The 26907-nt window shown below is 43.8% G+C and overlaps 2 protein-coding genes across 9 annotated transcripts in view; one reads left to right on the plus strand and one right to left on the minus strand.

Moving 5' to 3' along the window:
* Nucleotides 1-19753, plus strand: part of BTBD10 (BTB domain containing 10) — a gene marked incomplete at its 5' end in the record, with an annotated part of 28771 nt that extends 9018 nt beyond the window's left edge. For 3 of the 4 annotated variants that reach the window (XM_082283905.1, XM_082283906.1, XM_082283904.1), the window contains 7 exons: nucleotides 10632-10825; nucleotides 11488-11773; nucleotides 13398-13500; nucleotides 14223-14343; nucleotides 15343-15540; nucleotides 16168-16278; nucleotides 18744-19753. In XM_082283905.1, the coding sequence (XP_082140031.1) occupies nucleotides 10672-10825; nucleotides 11488-11773; nucleotides 13398-13500; nucleotides 14223-14343; nucleotides 15343-15540; nucleotides 16168-16278; nucleotides 18744-19054 (1284 nt within the window). In that variant the 3' untranslated portion in view covers nucleotides 19055-19753. Of the gene's footprint in view, nucleotide 1; nucleotides 264-10631; nucleotides 10826-11487; nucleotides 11774-13397; nucleotides 13501-14222; nucleotides 14344-15342; nucleotides 15541-16167; nucleotides 16279-18743 lie in introns of those variants that run through there. The other variant, XM_082283907.1, reaches the window with a different exon arrangement.
* A 528-nt stretch (nucleotides 19754-20281) lies between these two features.
* Nucleotides 20282-26907, minus strand: part of BMAL1 (basic helix-loop-helix ARNT like 1) — a 47626-nt gene continuing 41000 nt past the window's right edge. For all 5 annotated transcript variants that reach the window (XM_082283309.1, XM_082283311.1, XM_082283308.1 and 2 more), the window contains 7 exons: nucleotides 26272-26378; nucleotides 25775-25925; nucleotides 25106-25194; nucleotides 24163-24271; nucleotides 22423-22516; nucleotides 21325-21427; nucleotides 20282-20808 (listed from right to left, as the gene is read on the minus strand). In XM_082283309.1, coding sequence (XP_082139435.1) covers nucleotides 20648-20808; nucleotides 21325-21427; nucleotides 22423-22516; nucleotides 24163-24271; nucleotides 25106-25194; nucleotides 25775-25925; nucleotides 26272-26378 — 814 coding nt within the window. In that variant the 3' untranslated portion in view covers nucleotides 20282-20647. The remainder of the gene's footprint in view (nucleotides 20809-21324; nucleotides 21428-22422; nucleotides 22517-24162; nucleotides 24272-25105; nucleotides 25195-25774; nucleotides 25926-26271; nucleotides 26379-26907) is intronic.

The following is a 26907-nucleotide window of genomic DNA, read 5'->3' on the forward strand; positions in this document are numbered from 1 at the left end:
TAGTCAGCAGGCTAGTTTGTAATAGTGTGGTAGCTGGAAGCTGCAGCTGGGTAAATCCAGCCCAGAGGAACAGGACACCTCTGACCATGTGTGATCTGGGGTGGATTATGTGGAAATGTTTCAGTAAAAAGCTGTGCTGCTTTCTGCAAAGATTATTCGATGCAGATAGGAGTTAACTCAAGGACATCCATGGCCTGTGCCTTTCAGAAAAGCTGCTGTTGATCATTTCATGCAACCTGAATTCAAGGGTCACTCACCAAAAGGTAGGAAATCTATGCCTCAAAGATAATTGCAGCTGTTGGATTTGTTTCCAATGCTGAACAGCATTTTTATGGAAACGTAATGTGTATGCTAGGGATATAGTACTCAAGCTAACATCTGATCATTTAAACTTTTTTTCCCCCCAAATAAAGTGATTTTGGAAATCTTTGAGAATGAGAACCTAAATAATAGTCTGATGTTGTAATAGAATAAGGGATAAATTAAGGATAAATATTTTGTTACCTTAATCCTTTGAGATACTTGATTACTTCAGAGAATCTAATTATTGGAAAATGGTGTGCTTTATTCAAAAGCATGAACAAAAGGATGGATTTTGTGTGTCTGAATGTAGACATATTACTATAGTTTCTGACTTAATTGACACTTTTTCCTCCAGACAAGTGAAAGTCTATGTGAAAAATACAGTGTGAGGGGAAAAATGCATTTGGAAGCATAAGTTGTTATAATATAACTAGAACTGTTAGGTTAAAAGGTTTGAGTGCTCCAGTCTTGTTTGTCTTACTCAAAATACACCTTGTTATCATAAAGAAGAAAATACTTCTGGTTTGGAAAACGTAATGGTGAAATAAGAGCTTTGTAATAAATAATCTCAGCAAGGGAGTAATACAGGAGATAGATGCTTAGCTTGTCACTTCTTGGTGCTTTGAAGTGTTTAATCCTCCAGCCTTAACATTCTTAAAATAGCTTAGATAATTTTCTTGACTCGTAGAAAACATAATCTAGGGCTGTGAGCAGCCCTGTGTGTAGGGCTTGTGTGGCAGCAAGGAAAGCCACGGGTCTGTTTGGGGCCAAGGACATGAGGCAGAACACCAAAGGGAGGGGAATGTATTGAATACTTACAGAGGTCAGCATTAAATCCTGTTCTGTCTAGTTTGGTGAGAGTCCAGTTTTTGAAACCTTCCAAGCTGTACTGTTGTTTTCTCTCCTTCTGTTTCTTACTTGTTCTGAGATGGGCAATGGAATGGAAAACTCAGAAGGGAGAGATGCAGAAAATAAGGACTAAAAATATAATGCATATGATCCCTGGTATAAATCTGCAGAGCCTGTCAGGATGGGTTTGTATGGTTTAAAAGATGACTAAGTAATCATACAAACAGTCTTGTTTGTCTAAGCTATTACAGAAAATTTTTGAAGATGCTTTTTATTTAAGTACCTGAATAAGATGGAAGAAAGTGTTCAGGAACCATATATTGACTTAACAGTGGTGAAGGTTCAAGTAAATGGTCTCTGAATTCATATTCTCATTATTAGGTCTTGCTGCTCTGTACTTTTTATTCAATTTTTCATCACTTATTAGCTTCCCACATGTAATTTCTCTGTAGTGTTGGAGTTTTTGTTGTTGTTGTAAGACTTCAATACTAATTCTCTTGCACTGAGTGCTTTTACTGGAGTTGTGCTGAAAAACCTTTGGCTTAAATTTGCCTCTTCCTTAAGATTTGTCCTGGAGTTAATTTTCTAAATCCGCTTCTGTTTTAGTCCCTTTTGACAGTTTCTTATTTGTTCATTCTGTTTAGATATTATTAGATCCAAAGTCTTGCCTGCACTACTGCATTTATGAACAAAATGTGACTCTGCTTTGACTCTGTTGCCATGACTCTTGAATCTTTGAAAACCTTCAATTGCTTTTTAAATCTTGTCCATAAATGAGAAGTTATTGTGCAGATGCTAAATGCTGGGATTTTTCCCCCCAATATTATTCTTGCATGCTGGGAGGATGCATTCATGGGTTATGAATGGAAGTGCCACTTTTCTCAGCATTTTGTAAAGTGCATGAAGCATCCCCAGAAGAGTCCCTTTCTCATCTGTGGAATGATATCAGAATGTATAATCTGTTTTCCACTGTGGGACAGGTTTTATTTTTTTTCCTATAAATTGGATTTCTTCAATTGAACATTCTGCAGCATGGGACAGGCCTACACAAGGTATGGCATGAAAATAATGAGGCCTGCTTTTGCTATGGGCTCGGGTTATACTGTGCATCACCTGCTTTAAGTTCACTGCTAACATGCCTGCTCTTAATGGCAGCCTGGGACTGGCAGATCAAAATCTCCTAATCCAGGCTTTGTAGGCACCAGGATGGAAAGCCATTAGGAGAAACTGAGATGGGCTGGGAAGAGCTGTTCTTGGAATCTAGAATAATGGGCTGCACTTGGCGATAACTTTCAAAACCACCAGTCTATTAATCTTTTGTAGGGTACCCAAGGTATAGTGAGTGATCTTAGAGTTGTGGAGAGTGGGGGTTTTATTTCCTTTTTGACATCCTTCATCATTCTGAAACAACAGCTTATTGACACTGCTGAGAAGGGAAACGTAGCAACTTCCAGAGCAAAAGCACACACTAAATCCTCCTGAACTTCTTCAGCACCCAGACTGCCTTTCCCAAGTATTATCAGATATTATTTGTGGTAGACTTTGGCACATGTAATTAGAACACAGCACTTTAGGGTGATTATGCTCAGAACCAGAATTTTTTATGGACAACTCTTCATTGTTTGTACCTTTAATCTCTGAGAATAGAAACTGTAATGGCTACATACTGTTTCAGTGTTTGGATCCAGTTCTTTTGAATTTGAACTTCTGAAGCTGATTTTTAATAAATGGAGGCACTTTCTAGTTCCAAGGAGGATAATATGCTTCTGAGTTTCTTGAAGTTTGATTTTTACTTAACATCCATGTTGAAAATGGAGCAGAAATTGGTATATAAATAAGGGCAACCAGCATTCTTTTATGAAGGTCTTGTGTTTGGGTAGCTTGGCAGAAGTCATAAAGTGTGAATGTGTTCCCTCCTAAAGGTTAAGTCCTTGCTGCTTTAAGTAATTCCTTTGGCAACTGAACACTCCACTCGTGAGATCTTTTCCTGAAATGGAACTGAATTACTAAGAAGTACATTACTCATGGTTGAGAGAACCCACTGGAGACCAGAATTATGTGAATATTAAAGAATTTGGAGGGTGGAAAGTGTTGACAGAGTTTCTGCTTCAAGCTGAAGGAAGATCCTGTAGCAGTCCCCAAATTAAGCAGTGAGAATTCTTTCTGAGGGCTTCCTTACGTGGAGCCCCAAGTTAAGCGTGGCTTCTGGACTCTCTGTAGGATTTTGATGGGTGCGTGTCCTGTCCTGAGGGGTGGTTTTGTGGGAGTTGGGAGATAACCTATCCATGGCATGTTCTTTCTACCTGACATAGGAGTAAAGAAGAAAACACATCCTAATTCTGCTGTGGAGGAGACCCCATATAGGGAACCAGTGCACTGTTCCTTGCTGCTGGGGGACTGTTCTATTAGAGGCAAAAAATGCCTGAGAGAGGTTTTTCCAGCATGCTTTTCATGCAGCTTATTATAGCCATGTCTTCCTTGGCTTATTTTGAAGGGAAGAAAAGGCTTACAAGGCTGATGGTTATTCTTCCGCTGGGGCATGGGGAGGGTGCTTGTGTGAACCATCACAAGACCCTAAAACCAGGAGAAGATTCACTGGTTTGGGTAATTGAAATTGTATGAGCAGAAATCTTCCTTCCATGTGTAAAGAGCTGACTCTTCAGCCCGGAATGCCGATGTTCTCCTGCCTTTCTGATCACGAGTCTCTTGTTTTTCCTCTTGACTTCCCTCTTTATTACAGCAGTCATTTGCTGAACAATCCTCCTCATTTCTTCAGCTTGCATCATGTTTTAATTTCCACCCTACGACATCTTGATTGTTATTTATTGTAGGACTTTTTTTTTTTAAACTATTGCTCCAGTGTATTGTGACTCCTTAAAACAGCCTGCAGACATTCTAAAAAGAATTATTTAAATAAAGCTGTCTCATAGTGCCTGGTTATCCTCCTGCCAAAAAATCTTTGGAAAATTTTACCGACTTGTGTATTAATTTGCTTTGTTGATTTTTGTGCTTGGTGGGCTCGACTTATCAAGCATTTGATGACCTATTGCTGTGCCAATGCACAGTGATTTGTGATCGGTAAATGTACTGATTAGTGTAGCTAAATACTAATGATGCTTAAGTTGTCACAAAGAATAGTACATTTTTCCTAGCTTAGACTTGCTGGAAAAGGGATGCTTGTAGATTAAAAAATTGAGGTTGTGCTGCCTCGTTCTCAAAAGGCTCTTGCTGTACCTGCTTATGAAGTCAGTGAAAGGTGAATTTATTTGAAATATTAATCCAGGCAGACTTTACAGGAACAAACGCACCGTCCCCTGAAACTCTCGTGGCTTTGCCTGTCTGGGCTGATCATTGCACACGCGAGAGCTGTGCCAGGGCAAGCTGCGGTAACCTTTCTCGGAGGTGCGCGTGTGCCGGAGCCCGGCAGCCGGCGGGACCGAAATAGCTCCGCAGCCGGTCCGCGGCGCGGCTCCGCCGCCCGGCCCTGCCTTCCCCTGCCCGTCAGCCGCGGGGCCCAATGGCGGCGGCCGGCGGGGCCGGCCCGCGGAGCTGCGGGGTCACACGTCAGCGGTGCACCACGCATGGCTGAGTCAGGCACGGCGAGGAACCGAATCCAGTTCATATCCAGAGGGGCTCGCCGCTCTCAGCGCTTAATGGACTGGAGAGCTACAGTCGCTTGTCCTGGAGGGGAAGATGATGGAGGAAAAAGTAAGGCTCGCTGATGGTGCAGTGAAGTACTGAAGAAATGATGGAAATATCTAATATGCTGAACTTAACAAGTAATGCCAAAGGATGCTGATCTGGCTTTCAAAGCTGCCTTATTGGAAGGAACAGAACTCCTTTGTGCTCTGATTCCGAAATTGTTCCCATGCTTCTGTGTTTCCTCCCTGATAGACACAAGAGGAAGGTGCGTATTTGGTAACAGGAATCATGTGTGGGCAGTATTCAGGAGAAGGATGAGGAAAAGGAAAAGTACTGTCCTTTGTGTGCACAGGTCAATTGAAATGTCTGCTGACAAAGAACAAGCTTGAGGGGGAGGAAGAGGGGCATAAGCGCTGTCGTTGTGTAAGTCCTGGCAGGATGAGCAGAAGGGATTTTTTCTAAAGCCTCAGAGCAAGGCAGCTGTAACTTAGTGTGTAGATAAAGCTCTATAGCCTGATTCTACAAGTGTTGATTATGGCAATCATCCTAGCAAAGGATGGATCTAAGTTTGTATTTTAAGGAGAGTTAATATAAGTTTTAGAACATAGGGGAAAAAAGGGGTAAAAATCGTGGTTAATATTCCACTGCTATGTCCTTTTTATTTATTTAAGGTCTCAGGCTGGGTTTGAGAGTAATAAGCATATTGGTTAAGCACCATAATTCTGTGTAGACAAGAGCTGGTTTTATGAAACAAGTATGTTTATTGGCAGTATTCAGTAGGATGCACATGGAGTTTTTATGTTGGAATACATGCTAATTGTTTTGGCAGTAGAATTAATTCGGTCTAATGACTTCTTTTAATAATTAGTAATATATTCAAAGCAATCTGTTGTTATGTATAAAGACAAACTGAAGCTCTCCTTCTACAGATTATTCCAAAGCATCATTAAATTGAAGAGCATTTACATTTTTTAAAAACAGCTCTTCCCTTACTACAAAAATAGGAAGCATTACCAGTATGACAAGTTGCCATTTTGATGGTACTTTTTTTCCTCCTTCACATATATTAAATAGATTTGCTTAAATAAAACCTTGAGCTTATTTGGTTTTCTTCATGAGGCAGCTGCTTTTATAGAAAATGCCTTATTCCCTTACAAAGGGAGAGCTTCCTTGATCCCTGTCTGAGGGGGAACATAATTTCTGTCATTGACTTAAAGTTCTTGAATGGGTGTAGTGCACATGTTCCAGTGTTCCTTTGGAGCCAGGGAAAAATGTGTATTGAATTTGTGAATATTGCCAAAATACATGAATATTCATGAAGTTGTTTGGTTGTTTTAGTTTGGGTTTGTTTATTTGGGGGTTTTTTTTGTTTGTTTCTTTTTTTTCCCTGTAGGAAAATATTTGATAAAGCAAGATTTTCTTCCCTTTTATAAACTTTTGGGTACTGGGTGTTCTCACATATATGGGGCTTTTTCCAACTTTTGTGAGTGAAGGAATGAGGGTTTAAAATGGTGTTTTCTTTGTTCTTTCCTTTCTTATGCTTTTAAATGAAAGGCAAGGTGTCACTAGGCACACAGGAGAAAATTCTGCTTATGGGTTGGTGCTGTGCATTATGGCTTTCACAGCCCAGAGCGCAGCTGGTGGTCATCAGCTGGGGAATCAGGTGAAAGCTGACTTTGCAAACACTTCTTTTCAGGGTGATATGGTCATTGTAGCTTCAGATCTCTTTCTTGGAGGCTTGAACTGAGGCTCTGTGCCGGCTCCACTGGGTGCTGTGGGCTGAGATTACAGGTGAATGCAGTGTGGCAACCATGGCTTCCTGGCACTTGGAACTCTCAGCATCTCACTGCTGTTGAGGAGTCCTGGTGGTGTCTGGTCTGCGCGGTGCTTCTGTGGACCAGAAGAGTTCCTGTTTGCCTGTTCTTCAAATGGGGCAGCTCTGCCTTGGTCAGTCCCATGTCCACTGGTGTAGGTTGGTAGGAAGCTACAACAACACAGCTGTGGAACTCCCCAGTGAATGCCAATTTGTCTTGCCTTCATCGCTGGGGCCAGGCTTGTACTGCACTGGTGTGCAGTGAAGGGTTTGTGCATTCCCTGCAGAAGCAACCTCCTGGCCCCACTGGCTTTGTTAGCAGGAGAAAGGGGATGTGATCAACAAATCCTTCTATGAAAGAAATCAAAATTACTTGGTAGTTCTGATGTCTTCCTTTTTCTTTGAACACTTGCAACTTCTTCTGAAGCCTCTTTACAGGAAAATAGAAGTCACAGGTCTTCTTTCATATGTACTGGCCACAGATGTATCTCCTTTTTCAGAGTAATGGTAGAGAAGCTGAGTGACACAACTTTCCCAGTCAGGTATCACAGGGTAAAGCCAGTGCCTATCTCTTTTGATGTGCTAAGCTCCGCCTCTATTTTTTCCCTTTGTTCAGATTTAAACTCATATTAGTTGTCTTGTTCATTGTAGAGCTAAGTGGTATTAAGGGGTAGCATTGATCTGAGTGCTCATGCTGTTGAACACATGGAACTTCAAGTTTGTTGGCTATATATCCAACAGATCAAAGAAATATTTTTTGTGAACTGTGACTCAACAGTGATGAGATTTAAGATTGACATTTTAGATGGCTGTTACTAAGATGAATAAAGATTCATGATTCAGCCAAGTGCTTTCTCAAGCCAAACTGCTTGAATTCTCAAAAATCTTGCAATTTTGGCTTGCATCTTGTGGCTAATAGATGATGTGTCAGTCTCACAGTTAGCATTAATCTGTGCATTAAAGGAGGAAAGTACAACATAGAAGCGAGCAAAGGAGTGCTGTGGCCAGCTGCAATTTGAACAGCCCTTTGAAATTATTTACTAATCTGTCTGTTTCAGAACCAGCTGATTTACTATTCAAGAATCGTGTCCTCCTCCAGCTGGCAGCCTCTGCCTCTCTGGTGTGGTGTGCTGAGCTGAACCGATGGCCCAGGCTCTGCAGGGATGGCCGTAGCTGGCAGCAGGAGCAGGATAGATAATCCCTAAACACTGCCCCTCTCCTCCAGGCTTGCTGGCACCAAAAGCAGAAGTAGCCTCAGTTCCCATTCTGGGAGGTCCAGCCGTGCCTGACATGGTCCTTCCTTTGGGCATGGCTCAGGAGGAAGTGTGGTGCCAGCTGAGTCAGTGTTGCTTCCCGTAGCACCTGTTTTTATCAGCTCTTAGGTAGGGATTATTAACTAGGGTTTGCCCTGCTTCACTGGGAACTCTGAATCACTGCTTGGAGGGTAATGTGGCTTTAGATGGTTTTCTGGATTAAGAATCACGTTTTAATTGCCTTCTCTGTTAAAGGGGAATTCATGTTTGCTCTGCCAAAAAGTGTGATAAGCCTGCATCCCATTACAGTGGCTCAGTTTCATTTTCTAGCATGTTTCCCTTATTTAAAGCAAATAGAGCTCTTTAGTTACTGAGAAACAGTGAGTCATGCATTTTGATACTATAAAATGTGACACCTGCAAAACTCTGTTTTCTCACAGCATGGTTGGAAATGTTATCAGGTCTAGGATCAAAGCTCTGCTTCAACAGAGGCCTGATCACATGAGGCTTTATTGGGATTTGCAGAGATGTTTTGTCACCAGACTGCTATTAGGTGTACATACACACACCCCGTTTTGTGGCATCCTTGATGATACCATAGCATGCAAATATAAATGCACAGATGAGATACAGAGGTTCTTTAAAAAAAAATTGACCTTTTTTTTGAAGTTTAGCTGTAGTAGCAATGGATATTGTCACGTTTAAACTGGGGTTAGACTTTGGTCTTGAGTTTGAGACTGTAATCCATATTTCTTCCATATTTCTGATAATGTATGGGCATATTTTATATCTATTAAAATGGTTAAATTATGTATGTATATGTCTGTCTCAAAGGAAGGTGCAAACGTTTTCCTAAATTGTTGATGTTTTTGAAAAGGAGGTTTTCAGATGTCACTCTTGCAAACTTTTGCACATTTCATTTTAAAAATAAAGAATTTACCTTTCTCTAATAGAGAGGTAAAACAAGTAAGGAGACATGTTAACCATGCTGAAATGTTATAAATATTAATACCTTCAGAATTGCACTGGAAGTCCTCAGGAAATTTCCTTTTAATGGAAGTGCTTGGATTACTATTCTTGGACTGTAAATCTGAGCGTTTTCAACCAGAAGCAAGGCTTGCAGTTCTTTTCCCTTATTCAATAGACCTTTGGCTGACTCCACATCCCAAAGATGCATTTCTTACTGCAGCATATTTTAAGCTTGGCAGGAAACAGGATTGCAGTAGATTCCCTCTGCACCAAACTTGAGCTTTGTCGACAGGAGATCCTGCCCTCATTCGGGCAGGGTGGGGAGAAGCTTGTGTGCCTTAGGGAGAGGTACATTTCTGATTCCTTGCATTGTCCTAAACGCTCATTTATCGCAGCCTTTTTGTTCTCTAAGCTCTCTTCTTATCAGTCACTGAAACCTGAAACTGCAACATCTCATGCTGATGGAACAGCCTTATTTTTTTGTTGTTGTTACTTCTAAGCAACCTAAAAAGAGGACACTGCTCAACCTGCTTGTCCAGTGAATGCTTTTGTATTTGTTGTGCTTGTCTTAGCTAGGTCATCATTCTTAGCTCTCTGTGTTCTGCTACAGCATTCCTGCAGTCATTATTTCAGGTCTCTTGGTAGGAGTTATGGGATTTGCAGGCTGCAAGCAAGTGGGGCATTGAGGTTCCTCTGGGAAATTCTGACTCTGCTTTCTGTCAGATCTTGCAGCTGTGCAGATGTGTGTCTGGGTTATCCACTACCTGAGGCTTTGGGAATTTCTTCAGTTAAACCCATAAATAAGGAGTGTTGTCATGCCCACACTTGAAAGTTAAATAGCAGAAGAACTGCTTTGGGAATTCTGGTGGGGTGCAAGGACACAGACATGTTTGTGCTGTCCAGACATAAATTTTTCTCTTTTAAAGAGTATAAATAGAAGATATAAGGATTTTTGGTAAATTCAACAATAGCTGTTGCAAGTTGGTATTTAAATTTTAGATAGTTTCTGAGAGTGGTGGATCTCAAAACTGACCAGTTTTGTTGGTTGGTTTAATAATTTCAAAATGTAATTGATATCTTTAATTGAGTAATGTAACTTAATCACAGTCTGAAACATCTTAAACTATTATATTGAAATTTGCTGGTTTGGAGCAAATATCCTACTTGTTACTGACAGTCTGGTGGGCTGTGGCTTTGATAGTATAGTTCATGTTTGCTGCCTGGGTTGTGGTGGTTTATTATTGTTCTTTATGAGAAGAAGTGAAAATTTAAAACAGAATGTGCAGAAATAAATTCTTGACTGGTGTGTCTTGATCCCCTAGTTGATGGCTGACTACCTTTGCAAAGGGCAAGTTGCCGGAAAAGTGTGAAGTCAGCCTGTGGTCTGAGAAGGGCTCAGCAAAATAGGTTTCATTGGAAAAAAATTAGGCCCAACTTCTAATTTCATTGTTTGATTAGAAAATCTAATTTAACAGTAAGAATCAAAATAACATGCTCATTTGTGTTTGACTCACCCATTCTGGAAGAGATTTGTGTGAATGCAAGTTCACATGCAGGCTCAGCTGATCAGGTGCTGTCTCTGTAGATCACACAGCAGCAAACAGGTAATTCCTGCTGTCTACTTAATGTTCCAAGTAATTGTTCCTGTTTGTAAAAATAAACATGACTACAACAAAGAAAATGGAGCTGGATAATCCTAATCTTGGAAACATGTCCACAGAGTGTGAATGCCTTGAAAATTTAGATGTGTAATGTCCCTGAGATTTTGAAATGCTGAGCATTTCACTTATTTCTGTTTTCAGCACCTCATCCCGTGTTGCTAAAGGAATAGACTACACCAAAATGAGCCTCCATGGTGCGAGTGGTGGACACGAGAGATCCAGGGACAGGCGCAGATCAAGTGACAGATCTCGAGACTCATCCCATGAAAGAGCAGAATCTCAGCTCACTCCATGCATCAGGAATGTCACTTCGCCAACAAGACAGTATCATTCTGGTGTGTGCAGATCTCTGCCATTTCAGGATTAAAATTCTCTAAACTTGAGTACTATTTTGTTAAAGGAATAGAATAAAAAGTGTTATTTGTTGATGACACAACATACCATTTCTTACATGTACCCTGGGCTGGGAATACCCTTCTTTGATAGGCTGTAACTTTTTCTTCAGTCTGCAGTGTGTATTCCTACATGATGCTCTTATTTAGTTCAAAGCACAAGAACAATCTAATTTTTGCTAAGATAATGGAGTAAACACTTCCCTTTACTGGATAGGGTCTAGATATTTGGAAATAGAGGAAAAAGAGATTTTGTGTAAGTGACAAAACATGGTTTATTTCTTTGAGCTATAGCACCAACTGTGATGCAAGAGCTTCTGTATTGTGTAGAGTTCCTTTTTCAGTACTAGAATAGTAAATTTTCTTTGTAAAGACTTTTGGGGAAGGTGAGGTGGCTTTGATGTCTATGTGACACAAACTTCAGAATCTCATAAATGGGCAGTTATTTTTGAAGGTTTCTTTAACCAGAACAGGTTTAACCAAAATAATTTCTACTGAACTTCTCAAATTGATGTGTTTTGTGCCTGGAAAGACACCAACTGCATAAGACTCATGTAAATCTCTAATTTCCTGGTTTCTCTCCTTCCGCCTCGTGGCCACTAAAGATCGTGAGAAGGATCACAGTTCATCTCGGCCCAGCAGCCCCCGGCCCCAGAAGACATCCCCAAATGGTTCTGTTGTCAGCATGGGCACCAGCAGCAGGAACAGCAGCCAGTCAAGCTCAGATGGCAGCTGCAAGGCTGGTGGGGAAATGGTGTTTGTGTATGAAAATGGCAAAGAGGGAGCTCGGAATGTCAGAACTTCTGAACGAGTGACGCTCATTGTGGACAACACCAGATTTGTTGTAGATCCTTCCATCTTCACTGCACAACCTAATACAATGTTGGGCAGGTTTGTATCTTTTTTGGTTTTGGTTTTTTTCCTTAGTCCCCAGCTGTTACAGAGAGGCATAAATACTTTGTGGGTATTTACACTGTTTAAATAGCTGTTGGACTTGTATTGCTGCAGCCGAGCTTGCTAGTTTAATATTAACAGTTTGCAAATGTCTTTAAGTAAAAATCACATGCAAGTTCTCCTCTTGTTTTGGCAGGGAGGCCAAGAGATGTCTATTATCTAGAGATGACAGCTAATAAATTAACATTTCATGATGTTCCCATTTCTTTCTGTCTTCCTGGGCATTGCCTCTGCGTTCAGTCTGCCTCATTCTTCCTCTGGTTTTTAAAGCTAGGTGCTTCATAAAACAAAGTGGCATAGTGAGTGTAGACAGTCTCTTTCAAAACAGCAAGGAGGAAAACCTTGAAGGAATTTATTTTGCTTAGTGGGCCTACCCTGACAACCTTCAAGCTCAGCCCATTTATCTTCTGAAATGTCAAATAATCAGTGTAACAGAGCCACTCAGCAGAGACACCGAATGCTCAAAATGGTCAACACTTGAATGCAAGTCCAAAATACGTGTGTAATGTTTTCTGTAGCAACTATAATGAGCAACGTTTTTGCTTGATGGGAAAAGATTCAGTACTTGACCTGCTCAAATTCTGGTTGGTTTTGCCGTGTCCAAATGCAGAGGGCACCACTTAAAATCTTGCATCAGGAAAGAAAAGAAATGAAGGTTTGTCTGTGTCACTTTGGATTTGGCTTTTTCATTAAAATATGGTTGTTTCTCAGCACACAAGGATATAATCATACTTAAAATACATATATATAAATCTCTTTGCCATGGTACAGGTAATAAATGTGATTAAACAATTTCTGCTCTGTTTAAGTCACCACAGTGTGGGATAAATAGTACCTTGGATCCCTGTTTTGAGAAGTTGGGTGAGTCACAGAGAAGGCAAAAACTGCTTCTCTGTCTAAACTGTCAAAAGAAATAAATGGAAGTAAGAATCAATAGAATTAAATAATTGATTAAAAGTGCTTGTATATTATATGATACATGCACACATGTAAATATCCATCCAGACAGACTGGAAGTGTATCAGCTGAAATAAAGCAATGAAATAGTTTCCTTTTCCATGCCCAGCCTCAGAGTAAGTGGTGCTGCCTAATGCACTGGATTTTTTGTGTGTGTGTGATGCTGAGTTATTCTCCCTTTGGGATGGGTTCAAGGAAGAAGCTTATTTTATCTTCTGCTAATTGAAAAGTAGGTTAATAAGGATACGGAAATACCACTCTAACACGCAGGTTATTTATAAACCCACTTTCCCTCAATGTCAGTCTGCAGGACACTAAGCAGGAACAGCTTGGGAGGTAAAAGTAACTATAGTAAGAATGTATTATTTGCCTTAAGCCTGTATCCTGTTAGACTGCATTTTCCTGAGTATTATTTCTTGTGCTGAAGAGTGGTCAGAAAAGACATGTCAGATCATTAAGTGAAAAGCCTAAACCCAACTGAACAGAAGACACTGCTTTTTCCCTGCAGTTTCTGTACAATTTTTTTGCATTTTATTTTTCTTATTTACAAACAAGAAAACCATAGTAAGGAATTTTAACCCAAATTACTTTGATTCTTGAGCAGGATGTTTGGATCAGGCAGAGAACACAACTTTACTCGTCCCAATGAAAAAGGAGAGTATGAAGTTGCTGAAGGAATTGGTTCCACTGTGTTTCGTGCTATTCTGGTGAGTTTTTAGGGGCAATTACTATTAGGACAAGCACTATTAAGAAGTAAAACTTCCTGGTTTAATCTAACTTGCATATCTACATTTTGTGGATGGCATAGATACTGCTCTTTTGTTTAGTACAGGGGGGAAAATGCTTGACAGGAACCCCCTTTTCCTAGACATGAGCATGTAACAGTCGGGGAGAGAGAAAGTACACATGAAGGAAACCAAAGATTACTTCCTGACAGACATTAGTTTACCTTTTCCTATGCATTTAGTTCACCAAATTCAGGTATATTCTGCCCTTCTAGAGCTGAAATTAGGTGACACAGAGTACTGGAAGTTAATTTCCTGCAGCTGACAGGAGTAAAGCAAACTTCAGTCTGAGATGGAATCGGCCCCTTATGTATTTCATATCCACACAAGGATGTAGAGCTCCTGTACTGCTTTGTCAGTAGACTTGGAATGGGAAGAGCTCAGTGAAGTATAGATAAAAGACAGCAAAATTATCAGTATTAATAGTTGTCACTTAAATAACAGTTTTACCCAGAACTCACTGCTCTGAATGCAGCTCTGAAAACTGATAAATTTGAGGACAGGAAGATTCAGAAAGTTTAACATTTGTTGCTGTCTTACATTTTGGGGGCTTTCTTTGTGGAGAAGCTATCGTAAATAAAATGCTGAAATGTTTCTGTTGGCAAGTGTTGTGCATTGTGTTTTTTCTTGGTGCATTCCTGCAGGATTACTACAAGACTGGGGTGATACGCTGTCCTGATGGGATATCTATTCCTGAATTGAGAGAAGCATGTGACTATCTCTGTATCTCCTTTGAGTATAGTACTATAAAATGCAGAGATCTGAGTAAGTACAGAGTTTATTAAAATAATTTGAATTATACAGATTGATTTAAGTGTGTGTGTTAATTGTAAATCATATCCTTAATAGAGATAAAGAAGATGGCTGGCACTACATGAACGAAATCCATCCCTTTTTGTCTCTCGTGCAATAAAGCCCTAAAACCAATGGATTTATGTTCTTTGAAAAATAATGTCTGATATTTCAGTATCTGATTCTCTGCTGTGGTCACCCTGGGGAATATTTCACTCTATGATTGCATGAGCAGTACAGATACAGTAACATTCAGTGGTACATTTTTTTTCTTGCTTAGGGGGATGAGGCTGTCTCCCTGGTGGAAGTAGCCCAGCTTTGCTGATGGAGTGGGGTGCTCCAGGGTTCCCAGCATATGCTGTTCTCTCCAGCTCCTTCATCCCTGAGCACAGCCCCAGTCTTGCCTGTGCCTCTGGTCCCTGTGCTGTCCCCTTGTGTGCAGTGCAGGGGCAACCCATGGCATTCCTGCTGGGAATGCTGTGCAGGACACCTGTGCCTTCCCCAGCAGGGCCACCCACCCTGCCACGCGCCCGGAGCTCTCTGTCCTTAGAGGGATTTAGCAGCTCCTGCTGTGAGGGCTTTGAGAGGCTTTGGTTTTAAGCTACTGCTTATGAAACATGGGCTGTGTGCTCTGCTCTTCCAGCAACTGGCTTAAATAATGTTTCTTTTAGGAAAACCGAGAGCAGTCTTGCACAATTACCAAGTGTTTAGCAGTAGTAAAACATAAAAGGGGTCTCAAAGTCACTCCTCTGTCTGCCCAACACCATGTTAATATCTGCAAGATGGCCCTGTTAGTTTCAGCTTCTGGTAAATATTCAAATAAGGTCTGAACCTACATAAGCTCATAGACTAAGTGTCTTTACACCTGTCTGCAGTAAATATTACAAGATAAACAGATCTTCTGTTTCTTATTGCAGCCTTCATCTCTTTACCAAGCTCTCAAATGTGCCTGTGCTTAAAATTTTCTTCTAGGTGCTCTCATGCATGAACTGTCAAATGATGGTGCTCGCAAGCAATTTGAGTTTTACCTGGAAGAAATGATTCTCCCATTAATGGTAGCCAGTGCCCAAAGTGGGGAGAGGGAGTGCCACATCGTTGTGCTGACAGATGATGATGTTGTTGACTGGGATGAAGAGTATCCCCCACAAATGGGAGAGGAGTATTCACAAAGTAAGTTTATCCTCATTGTTCCCAGCAAGCCACGCCATGGTAGAGGTAGCAGTGAAAGTGCTGATTTAAAGTTGTTGTACAGAAGCACCATTAGTAAAGTCTTTACAATATCCCTGCTGCCTCACATAATAAACACCTCTTTGTTTGGGTAGCTCTGCTTAATACTTTGTTTCACAGAAGCGTATGTTGCTTGTTATGTTCAAATCTAATTAAAAAGAGAAGCTAATTTTTATTATTAAGGTATTGTCAGCTAGTGAGGGGGAAGAAAATACTTCTTCAGAAAGAGCTTGAGGAGCAAAATGGGTAGGAGTCATGCTTACTGTGGGAGAACAACTAGAAGGGTTTTTTTGGGAAGAAAACAAGTGTTGTTATTTTTTGAAGTATTAAAGTTGTGTGTATGATGAGTTTAAGCACCTGTAAATGGACTGTACTTCCCTGCAAGACATGCAACCAACCCATTCCCCAGTGTCTTCGGCTGTTTTCTCAAGTTCTTGAGTCTCCCCCTCTTCTGAAATAGAAATACTGGAGTAAAGCAAAACAGTGGAAAAGATAAACCTTCGTGTTTTAAGGCTAGAAGGTTACTATTTGAATATATGGGGTTTTTTTCTCATTAAAATGTATTTTTAGTTATTTACAGCACGAAGTTGTATAGATTCTTCAAATACATTGAAAATCGAGACGTGGCCAAATCGGTTCTGAAGGAAAGGGGGCTCAAGAAGATCCGCCTGGGCATCGAAGGTGAGGGAAGCATTGCTTGTACTCTTGGGGCTTCAGGGCCTGCTGCACTCCTCTGCTTTATGTTTTTCTCTGTAGCTGGAAAAGAAAGGGGTTGGTGTTGTCTTGCCTACTGAAGCTGGGTGACAGAATGGGCAACAGAGGGGAATGGTACCCAACAAGCAACAGGCTCCAGACTGGTGTCCAAGCTGTGTCTGGCTGCTGGGCTCTGTGCAGACAACTTAGGTGGTTTCTACTGGCTTCATGACTTGCATCTCATACCTGTTGCCCTTTAGTTTCCACACAAAATCTTCTCTGTGCTTTGTTTAAAGTAATATTTGTATAGCTTTGGATGTTGTGTTCTTGGATTGCTGTCCTTTTCAGGGTGTGAAATGAAAAATGTCATGTTAAGTGGCAGACAAACATTTTCTTTCAGGAAATACAAAACTCTCCAGTGGATCGGTGAAGTGCAAAGAAATCCTGATCTGTGAAATAAGCATCTTGTTATCCTCCAGTTAGGAGGCTGGTCTGTAAAATCTCACTGAGTGGTCCGATTTTTATCGTGAATGTAAGAACTGGGTTTCTTTGCATTGCATTTTTCTTCTGATTATATTTTAGAATCCAGCCTTTATAATTAGCAGGATTTCTATCATTCACTTACTAAGTTGTCATAGTTACGTTTGTAATTTGCCAAGAAAAAGCAAATGCTTTTAACTGGTGAGCTCTAAAATAACTAATTTCAGTTGAATAAGGTTGGGAGCCTTTTAGCTAAAGAAGAACTGGCCCTGCCTGTAATGCTGGCTTATACTGGATTATTTCTGCTGGCGTTTCTTGGTTTGGGCAAGGAACAACTGTGGCATCAAACTGCAGTGCTGGTGCCCTGTACACTGTGTGAAATGGACAGTGTTGTTGGGGCACAGGGAGGAGGTGACTCGAACACAGCATAACCATCTGCACTGGCAGTGCTGCTGGTGCTGGTGCTTCCTGTGTGTCCCAGCAGCGCTGCCGGTGCTGTGCCGTGTCCCAGCAGCGCTGATGGTGCTGTGCCGTATCCCAGCAGCGCTGCTGGTGCTGTGCCGTGTCCCAGCAGCGCTGCTGGTGCTGTGCAGTGTCCCAGCAGCGCTGATGGTGCTGTGCCGTGTCCCAGCAGCGCTGCCGGTGCTGTGCAGTGTCCCAGCAGCGCTGATGGTGCTGTGCAGTGTGTCCCAGCAGCGCTGCCGGTGCTGTGCCGTGTCCCAGCAGCGCTGATGGTGCTGTGCCGTATCCCAGCAGCGCTGCTGGTGCTGTGCAGTGTCCCAGCAGCGCTGCTGGTGCTGTGCAGTGTCCCAGCAGCGCTGCTGGTGCTGTGCAGTGTCCCAGCAGCGCTGATGGTGCTGTGCAGTGTCCCAGCAGCGCTGATGGTGCTGTGCAGTGTCCCAGCAGCGCTGCTGGTGCTGTGCCGTGTCCCAGCAGCGCTGCTGGTGCTGTGCCGTGTCCCAGCAGCGCTGCTGGTGCTGTGCAGTGTGTCCCAGCAGCGCTGCCGGTGCTGTGCCGTGTCCCAGCAGCGCTGATGGTGCTGTGCCGTATCCCAGCAGCGCTGCTGGTGCTGTGCAGTGTGTCCCAGCAGCGCTGCTGGTGCTGTGCAGTGTGTCCCAGCAGCGCTGCTGGTGCTGTGCAGTGTCCCAGCAGCGCTGCTGGTGCTGTGCAGTGTCCCAGCAGCGCTGATTGTGCTGTGCAGTGTCCCAGCAGCGCTGCTGGTGCTGTGCAGTGTGTCCCAGCAGCGCTGCTGGTGCTGTGCAGTGTCCCAGCAGCGCTGCTGGTGCTGTGCAGTGTCCCAGCAGCGCTGATTGTGCTGTGCAGTGTCCCAGCAGCGCTGCTGGTGCTGTGCAGTGTCCCAGCAGCGCTGATGGTGCTGTGCAGTGTCCCAGCAGCGCTGATGGTGCTGTGCAGTGTCCCAGCAGCGCTGCTGGTGCTGTGCAGTGTCCCAGCAGCGCTGATGGTGCTGTGCCGTGTCCCAGCAGCGCTGCTGGTGCTGTGCAGTGTCCCAGCAGCGCTGATGGTGCTGTGCAGTGTGTCCCAGCAGCGCTGATGGTGCTGTGCAGTGTCCCAGCAGCGCTGATGGTGCTGTGCAGTGTCCCAGCAGCGCTGCCGGTGCTGTGCAGTGTCCCAGCAGCGCTGCTGGTGCTGTGCAGTGTCCCAGCAGCGCTGATGGTGCTGTGCCGTGTGTCTCAGCAGCGCTGATGGTGCTGTGCAGTGTCCCAGCAGCGCTGCTGGTGCTGTGCAGTGTCCCAGCAGCGCTGATGGTGCTGTGCCGTGTGTCTCAGCAGCGCTGATGGTGCTGTGCAGTGTCCCAGCAGCGCTGATGGTGCTGTGCCGTGTCCCAGCAGCGCTGATGGTGCTGTGCAGTGTCCCAGCAGTGCTGCCGGTGCTGTGCAGTGTCCCAGCAGCGCTGATGGTGCTGTGCAGTGTCCCAGCAGCGCTGATGGTGCTGTACTCCCTGCCTTTGCCAGGTTACCCCACGTACAAGGAGAAGGTGAAGAAGCGGCCGGGTGGGCGGCCGGAGGTGATATACAACTACGTGCAGAGGCCGTTCATCCGCATGTCGTGGGAGAAGGAGGAAGGGAAGAGCCGGCACGTTGACTTCCAGTGTGTGAAGAGCAAATCCATCACCAACTTGGCGGCGGCAGCAGCAGACATCCCCCAGGACCAGCTGGTGGTGATGCACCCCACACCGCAGGTGGACGAGCTGGACATCCTGCCCATGCACCCTGCCCCCAGCAACAGCGAGCTGGAGGCCGAGGGCCAGAACCCCCCGCTCTGATCCCGATGCCCCCACAAGCATGCTCCCTACAGTGACTGTACTCAGCTCATACCACACTGCAATGCCAGTTTTCCATTGTGTACCGGTGTTTAGGATGTTGCAGTAGGGCCCTCGGCATGGCCCCAGGGATGCCTGGTTGCTCTGGGAGGAGTACAGATCCAGCACTGGGCTCAGTGACGTACGTGTCTGTGTTTACCAGTAGGTTTGTGACGTTGGTGACTCGTGAGCTGGCCTGGCCCCCCCTCTGCGGCCCCTGCGTGCCAGGGCGGGCTGGGAATGCTGTTGTGACACGGGGTTAGGAAGCAGAGTGGGAATTGATAGTAGCACTTTACAAATGGTTGAGAAATGGAATTTGAAGCCATTTTTTATAAATGTATTGCACAATACTAACAAAGTGCTTCTATCAAAGGTATTAACTGTACATAGTTTTGCTCTGAATAGATTGACCCTTTTAAAGTTATTGTATATGGTTGAGCACAAAACTACTTACTCTTGGGTTTTTGGATTGAGGATGTGATTCAATGACCCATGTAACATCTTGTTCAAGTTCTTTAGTGAATTTTTTCACTTGTTTGCAGCGTGAGCCATGTTCAAAAATTGTGAACAACGGATAGGGGCTTTATCTTAAATTCTGCCTTACCTTAAGCTGTTCACAAATATTTATTTAATACATTTTTCATAAGTGTCATGGAATAGGAAAATGCAAATGGATCATTCTTCATTTATTAATGATTGTAAACAAGTTTTTCATGCAAATAAAGTTTCCATTATTTTAATGGGCTTGAATTATCTGTGAATTACGAATTTTGCAAGTAGCTGCTTTTCTCAGGGGAAGGATGGTTAATATTAAGTGAAAAACAAGTATTTCTTAAAGATAATCAGCCTATTTCAACCCACCCGCCTATTGTGCTTTTCTCAGGATAACCCTGGATGTAAGTAATAATAGCTTTCCTGGGAATTTATTGTCATGACAAAGTGGTGTAAGTGTATGTAAGGCATTGGTTTTCCTCCCTTCTCCCCCAAGGCTAAAGAAATGATAAATACCAAGTGCTTCCAGCATGCACCTTCAGCAGGGTTTTATCAAATTTATTTATCAAAGTAAATGCTCCATCGTAGAACAAGGGAAACATTTATTTTAAAAATATTTAACTGTCTAATACATTACACTTTAACAATATTTATAGTAAAGGATTCTTACAAGAAAGAATAAACAGCTTTATGGTACAATTAGTATAAGAAATATCCACATGGGGACTGTTTTGCAGTGTAAAAACACACCATACATCTGAAATGGTCATTTGCATATAAAAGCTACCACTGATGCCAGTGAGTTGCACAGTGATTTAAAAAAAATTTCAAACAACAGAATCCAAAATATACAAGTGTTGCAAGCTATACACAGCTAACCAAATCAACACAGAACACTGTAGCAGGTTATTCCACTTTGTCTGAAGTTACACATGGTAGGATGAGTTGCGTTCTGACATAGCTTTTATGAAATTCCTACATAAAAGCCTCTCAGTCTCACAGGTTTCACAGACTGCAGAGCTCCACCAGTAAATGCACTTTGATAGTGGGTGCTGGGTGCTTCATTTACAAGGGCCAGGGCAGGTCGCTGAAGTCCACGGGGCCGCCGAGCCCCGCGTCGGCCTCCAGCAGGCTCATGATGACCGCCATGGCCGCCTCGTCGTTGCTGGGGCTGCTCGAGCCCTGCTCCGTGTCGATCATGTCGATGCCGATGTGGGAGTTCTCCCCTGCAAGGGAGCACAGCATGAGCCAGCTGCTCAGTGTGGCTGCTCACCTCACTGCCTCCGGCTGGGATGGTGCATGTGGGGAATAGCCAGGGGTTCCAGGCCCAGGCTGCAGTGCCAGGGACGGCCCTGGCAGCTGCGTGTGAGAGGAGGGACACTGGGTCACCGCAGCAGTGACCACCACACCTCAGGGACAAGCTGAGAGCCAGACTTCAAACACAGCCCCACATCGACATCTGGGAGGCAGCAGGCAGGGGGAGCTGAGCTAACCCACACTGACTCAGCAAGAGCCAAGAGGCTTCAAAGCACTACCTAAGGAACTTGCCAGTGCAAGGAAAGTTTACAAAATAGGCTGCAGGTGCCTTTTGGGCACACAGAGTGGGTGGTTGGCTGTGGGCTTTGTGCCCCAGCTGGAGCCTGCAGATGGTAAAAGCAAGTTACTGCTAAAACCAACCACCTTGTTACAGTGTCCATGTGTGTTCAGCAGCATTGAGGATGTTCGTGCGTGACTTCACTTACCCAGGATAGAGGAGTTGTCGGAATATGGGTACCCAGAATTATCCTGGATTTGCCCAGACAGCAGCCCAGCTGAAGAAATGTCTGGAGTGCCACCATTCAAGATCTTGAAAGACAAAACAGAAGCTATAAAGCAGCATGAAATGGTGCATGGAGTCTTAAACTGTCCTAAACTGGGATTTTTTATATAGGGTAGATGGACTTCCCAAAAAAGCCCTGTGGTTTATAACAAACACTCTTCTAAACAAAGAGAAATATCAAGGGATGCTGAAAACACCCAATCCTCCACCTGTTTTTTCCTTTATGCCATGCCAGCAGCCCCTATTCTGTGTGTAGATGTTGAATACTGTAGGGCAGAAGCAGCAAGAATAACTATTACTGGAATTGTAACTGTTCCAACTTGAAGTTTTATTTCAAGAACAAAGAGAGTTGGAAATAGACAGAAACATTTACTGTCTGCTCCAGTACAAGCAATTCTTATGTGTAGTCATCATAATTTCTGAATAAAAGGGTTAAGTAAGTCTGAAGCAGTGCATAAGGATCTGGGTAAGTGTTCTTCTTGCTTCGGATAAAACTTCCATAAGCGTTTAGAGATTGCTGCAAGCAGCCAGGACAAGTGTTCAGGTGGCTCAGTGCTGGTAATGGCACCTGAGTGCTACTCAAGCCATCTTAGAGCGGGGCAGGTGCACAGCGTTGGCTTAGCAACACCCTCCCAGTGCCAGGAAAGCTCCGAATTGTCCTGGTATGTCCTGCAGCAGCTCTGTAGCACAACTGGTGGGATCCACTCAAGCACAGCCAGTGCTCCCGTGCCAGCACTTCCAGCGTTCACCAGCACGGGGTGTTAGAGAGTTTTTGGAGGGTGGGGAGAGAGCTGTTCCTTGCAGCTCCGCTGGAAAAATACAACCTAAAGGGCAGGTGGATTTCAAACGCTGCTGGTGTTTGGGAAGTGCTGCTCCCTGCCCTGCAGGCAGTGCTGTACAGGGGTTGTGACCACTGCAGCACTTTGGCTGGGTCAGGCCTTTCCAGCCCAGCAGCCAGGAGTTGTTCCCACAAGCAAATCCCACATCCCTTGCCATGGCCTGTGGGGGAAGCTGTTCTTACCTTCTTCCCTCCCGGCGAGGATGTGTCGGGCGGGGGGGTGCTGGTGATGTTCAGGGGACTTGAGCCACAGCTGGAAGGTGATGATCCTCTTATCCTAAAACATGGATAAAACCAGGCATGGATTTACAAGCAACTCAGAGACTGGGAGTTTCAAATGCTGACTTCAGTACCAGATGCCATAAGGTGCTGAAAGCATGAGCTTCATTTTTGTAATTTCCTCCCTCTTCCAGTGTTCCTCAAACCAGCAGGAGCAGCGATGTGTGTAAATCCAGCCTGCTTGGTCTGCATGCTTTACCTCCCTCCCTGTCTTTGTTCCTGGACAGCCTTCCCTGAGTCAAAGGCTGCTATGGAAAGCCTCATTTTTGTGTATTTTACTGCAATGTCCATCAGCTAAGAAATCCAGCTGCCTCAATCACATAACCCAGACTCCTTCAGTGAGCTACTGCTACAGAAGTACTCTGGCCACTGGATTGTTTTTAACTGCTTAAAGCCACATTGTTCATTTCCATTTTCCACAGCTTGATCAAACATCTTTAATAATGAATAATGTATTGACTGTAGAACCAACAAATCTCTAGACCAAAGGGAGGAGGGGTAGTTACAGGGAAAAGCAATGGAAATGGGAATCTTTTCCTTGGCAGAGTTCCCCTGGGAAAGCTGAACAGAAGGCAGCTTTGGAAAATAGTAACAGCTGCTGAAAAAGGACTGGAACTAACCCAGGGTCGGAACTGAAATGCAAGCATGGGTGGTAACTGCACTACTACACTCACTTGGCTAATTAAGTGTTTTACAGCTACTGAAAGGGATGGTTAAGCTTCAAAGTATTGGCTCTGCCTTTTTCCTCTTCTTCCTACAGCAAGGAACAAAGTCTTAGGCATAGGTCTGCTGTTGCCTTAAGTGAGGATGGGAAGGAGTCTCCTGCCTGCAGCAGGAACAGAACTATGGAAACAGACTGAATGTGCTCCTGGGCTGCAGCTCAGTCTGGTTAAATTGCTACCACTAAACATCTGCTGGGTGAGACCACTTTTATAGGAAAGGGAACACAGTTCCCAAAAGGAAATCCATGAAGAACAGGGATTTTTAGCCAACAGAAATTAAGTGGTACCCACTGAAAGCAGCTGCTCACACAGGTGAGAACACAAGAAGCAGCTGTGGATCCCCACAGTCCCCTAGGGACCCTGTGTTTGACCCAGGCCCACATCCTGAGTACCATGGGAAGTCCCCAGCATGGTGTCCTTGCTCCAAGAGCTGCAGGGGAACTGCACAAGCTCCTCATGCACATCTAACAACTCCAAAAGCATCTGAGTGAATGGACTGCACGAAAACAAACACTGCTGTTCTGGCACACAGTCAATAGCTTTGGCATTTGAAGGTTGTGCCACTCACAGCTTCAAGTCACTGGGAAAAGAACAGTCAGGAATGGATTTGTTTCTAGTTAGCTGCTCTTTTTAACTCCTGTTTCTGGTAAACAGGTCATCATCATCATCATCATCATCACCCTGCAAAAAAGTTCCAGTATCAGCCTTTTGCAAGAGAAAGCTGGGAGTCTGTAACTTCATGCTTTCATTGTGGGGGTTGACTGCCTCAGGGATGCTGAACAGGAATCTGTAGCTGTCTGTGAAATACAGCTGGATCATTCCTTATCTTGAGTAAGTTGTTCTTTAAGAGGAATTAGACTTCCTTAATTTCCTCTTAAAGAACAATAATAAAATAACTTAAATTCACACCATTTTCTCTCACCTGTGAATCTCCATGATTTCTTCAGCAATCATCCTCCCTATTTTACCTGCCCCAGCTCTTGTTCCACCTGGAATTCCAGGCACAGTAGGATGGGTCCTTTTGGGGCCACCTGAAATGAGTAGATTGTCTTAAGGTCAGATAAAAGCTTGCAAAGCTTCTCCACAGAGCATCTGTGTTTAGGCTTTGAGCAGCTGCAGGACCTTCTGAACTGGATTTATTTACAGTTCCACCAACTGGTGAGTGCCTTCGAATGTATGAAAAGCTCTGGCTCGCCCTGAGCTGTGCTGGGTCTCAGACGTCCCTCAGTGCCAGCAGGGACAGAACAGATCCCAACTCCTTCAGAATCTGGCTGTTGTCCTCTTTTAAAACCAAGCATCTGGTGCTACCTCTTGTCCAGAGCTGTACAGAATGGCCTTGTCAGACCTGCTCTTCTCTGTGCCCAAACAGGCTCTTTTCCAAACATGTTTGTTCTCTGCTTTGTGTGAAGAACTTGCCAGTGCATATTCCATTCAATATGGGAAAAGCCCAAGGTTCCTGATGACTGCAAATAAAGCTCCTGGCAGGTAACTGCAGGAATTGAAAAGTGGAGGGAAAAGTGAGTGCTGAACAGTCAGGAGCTGTTGCTGTAATGTAATTCACATTTGCACAGCACTTGGGAGGTTGTCAGGGAGGAGCCCAATATACTCCACAGCAGAGAAAAGACCACACTGAGAGGGGCAGGAAAGGCCACAGCACTGCTTATCCAGAGTGGATAATTGCCTGCTTTTGGAAATGCATATTTAACAACAGCAACCCTCAGCAGCTGCGGCTCAGTCCCAAAACTAAACCTTATTTTCCTTAGCATATTAACACATCTCAGTGCAGAAGTGCAGCAAATCTGGGCAGGCAGGATGAGCTGCTCCCAAGGCACGACAGCCAATAACTCCCAGAGCACAGGAATTACCTTCTCCAGCCTGGAGCACGCTGTCCATGCTGTGTGGGGACGCCGCCAGCTGGGGAAAGGCCGCGTCCCCGCTGTCCAGGACCGTGGTGCTGTGGAGGTCAAGGATTAGATGAATCAGTAAGAGAAAGCCCTATCAGTGACTAAAACCCAAGTCATGCAAGCCAGAGCTTCAGTATGGAATGCTTCAGGGTTTCAGTAGTCTGTGAGTCAGTGTCACCTCTGTGCCTGACACCAGGGCTGGGTAAACAACAGAAATGAACCACCCTGCTCATTCACACAGCTCAGCATGCAGGGCAGGACCCCAACAGCTTCTCTCATCAGAGGATTCCTCTACAGCAGTTATTCTGCTGAGAGAAGTCACCTCAAGGAAAAGGAAAAGGGGGGAAGAAGTACCTGCCAAAGCAAAGAAATGCATGTCCTGTAAGACCCTACAAAGACCGAATCCCAGGTTTTCTCAAAGAAAGAAAATATCTCTATTTTCTGCAGGCTTTAACAACCAGAAATGAAATTACTGCAGCTGTTAAACCAAAGCCCCTCTCCCCAGGGTGTGATCTGGAGGAGACACCTATTGTCATACAGAAGGTGTGCACATATTTAGGTCAAATCTCACATGAGAAAAGGGCAGAACAATGGGCATTTCCAGGCACCTGCTGAGGGAAAAGCACTTACGAAACGACTGTGTTTGTGGAGACAATGTATTCTACTTCTTTGGTCCAAGGGTTCATGAAACTGAACCAGCGACTCCGCAACGTAATAAAAGAGCCATCTTTTATTTTAAACTTGTAGCAGTTAGTTGTAATTTTTTCTCTTGTCTGCAAAACTGAAGACAGGCAGAAAGCAAGTGATTTGTGTCAAACAGGCACCACACCAACATAAATAGAGCCCTTGTCAGGGAAAACCCAGTTAATTCCTCCCCTCACCCCTCAAGAAAAATGCTGTTCCTCCCTCATCCCCCTCACCTATCCCGAACCTCAAATATTCCCTACAAATCCATGCAAGTCTAAGATAATCACAGTGTTTGGCACATACAGCACAATGTTCTCCACTAAAGCACTTGCAAACAGCAATACCCAAATCTTTTCAAGTCTGTTGGGTTTCCTTAATACACAACAACTGTCCCCAATATTTTGAACAAAATTTCTTTCCTGAATTATTAGTAATTGTACCTTGTCTGTGACATTCTGCAAGATGTGCTATATCATCTTGATGAAAATATTCATAACATGAAGTACCTAGAAGTTCCTGGGGTAAGTATGCCAGGATGGCTGTTGCCCTGGGGAAGGGAGGGAGAGGAAGAAAATAAAGAAAACAAAAAAAATCTTTTCAAGTTGAAGTATTAGTCAGAGATTCCTAAATCTCACACCGAGGCTGGGTAAGGCTCAAGTAATGCGGAAAGGAATTTTCAGCTTAGAAGGTAAAAGTAATTCCTTAAGAATACTATTTTTAATTCTCAGGTAATTAAAAAAGTACCTAACACCCAGAGCCCTCAGGTATTATATCTGACCTACCACCACCAGAGGGGATGTAAGAGTTTCTAAATAGCTTTGAAGATACACTGTAATTTTGGGAATTTAAGCCTGAAAAAAGCTGCCCTGTAGCAGCCACAAGATAACACCAAGCTTTCTGCATAAAATGCCACTGCAAAACAGACATCAAAGGTTTGGAGAACTCAAGAGTGGGACAAAACAACACCCCACCAAACTCAACTTGGATTTTGTACGTTTCTTAGAAGAAAATTACTGAGGGAGAAGTGACAGTTCCTTGAAGAAACTGAAGTAAGTTTCACAATTCCAGACTATTCC

This window comes from Coloeus monedula (assembly GCF_965178545.1).
Source record: "Coloeus monedula genome assembly, chromosome: 6".
Lineage (NCBI taxonomy): Eukaryota > Metazoa > Chordata > Aves > Passeriformes > Corvidae > Coloeus > Coloeus monedula.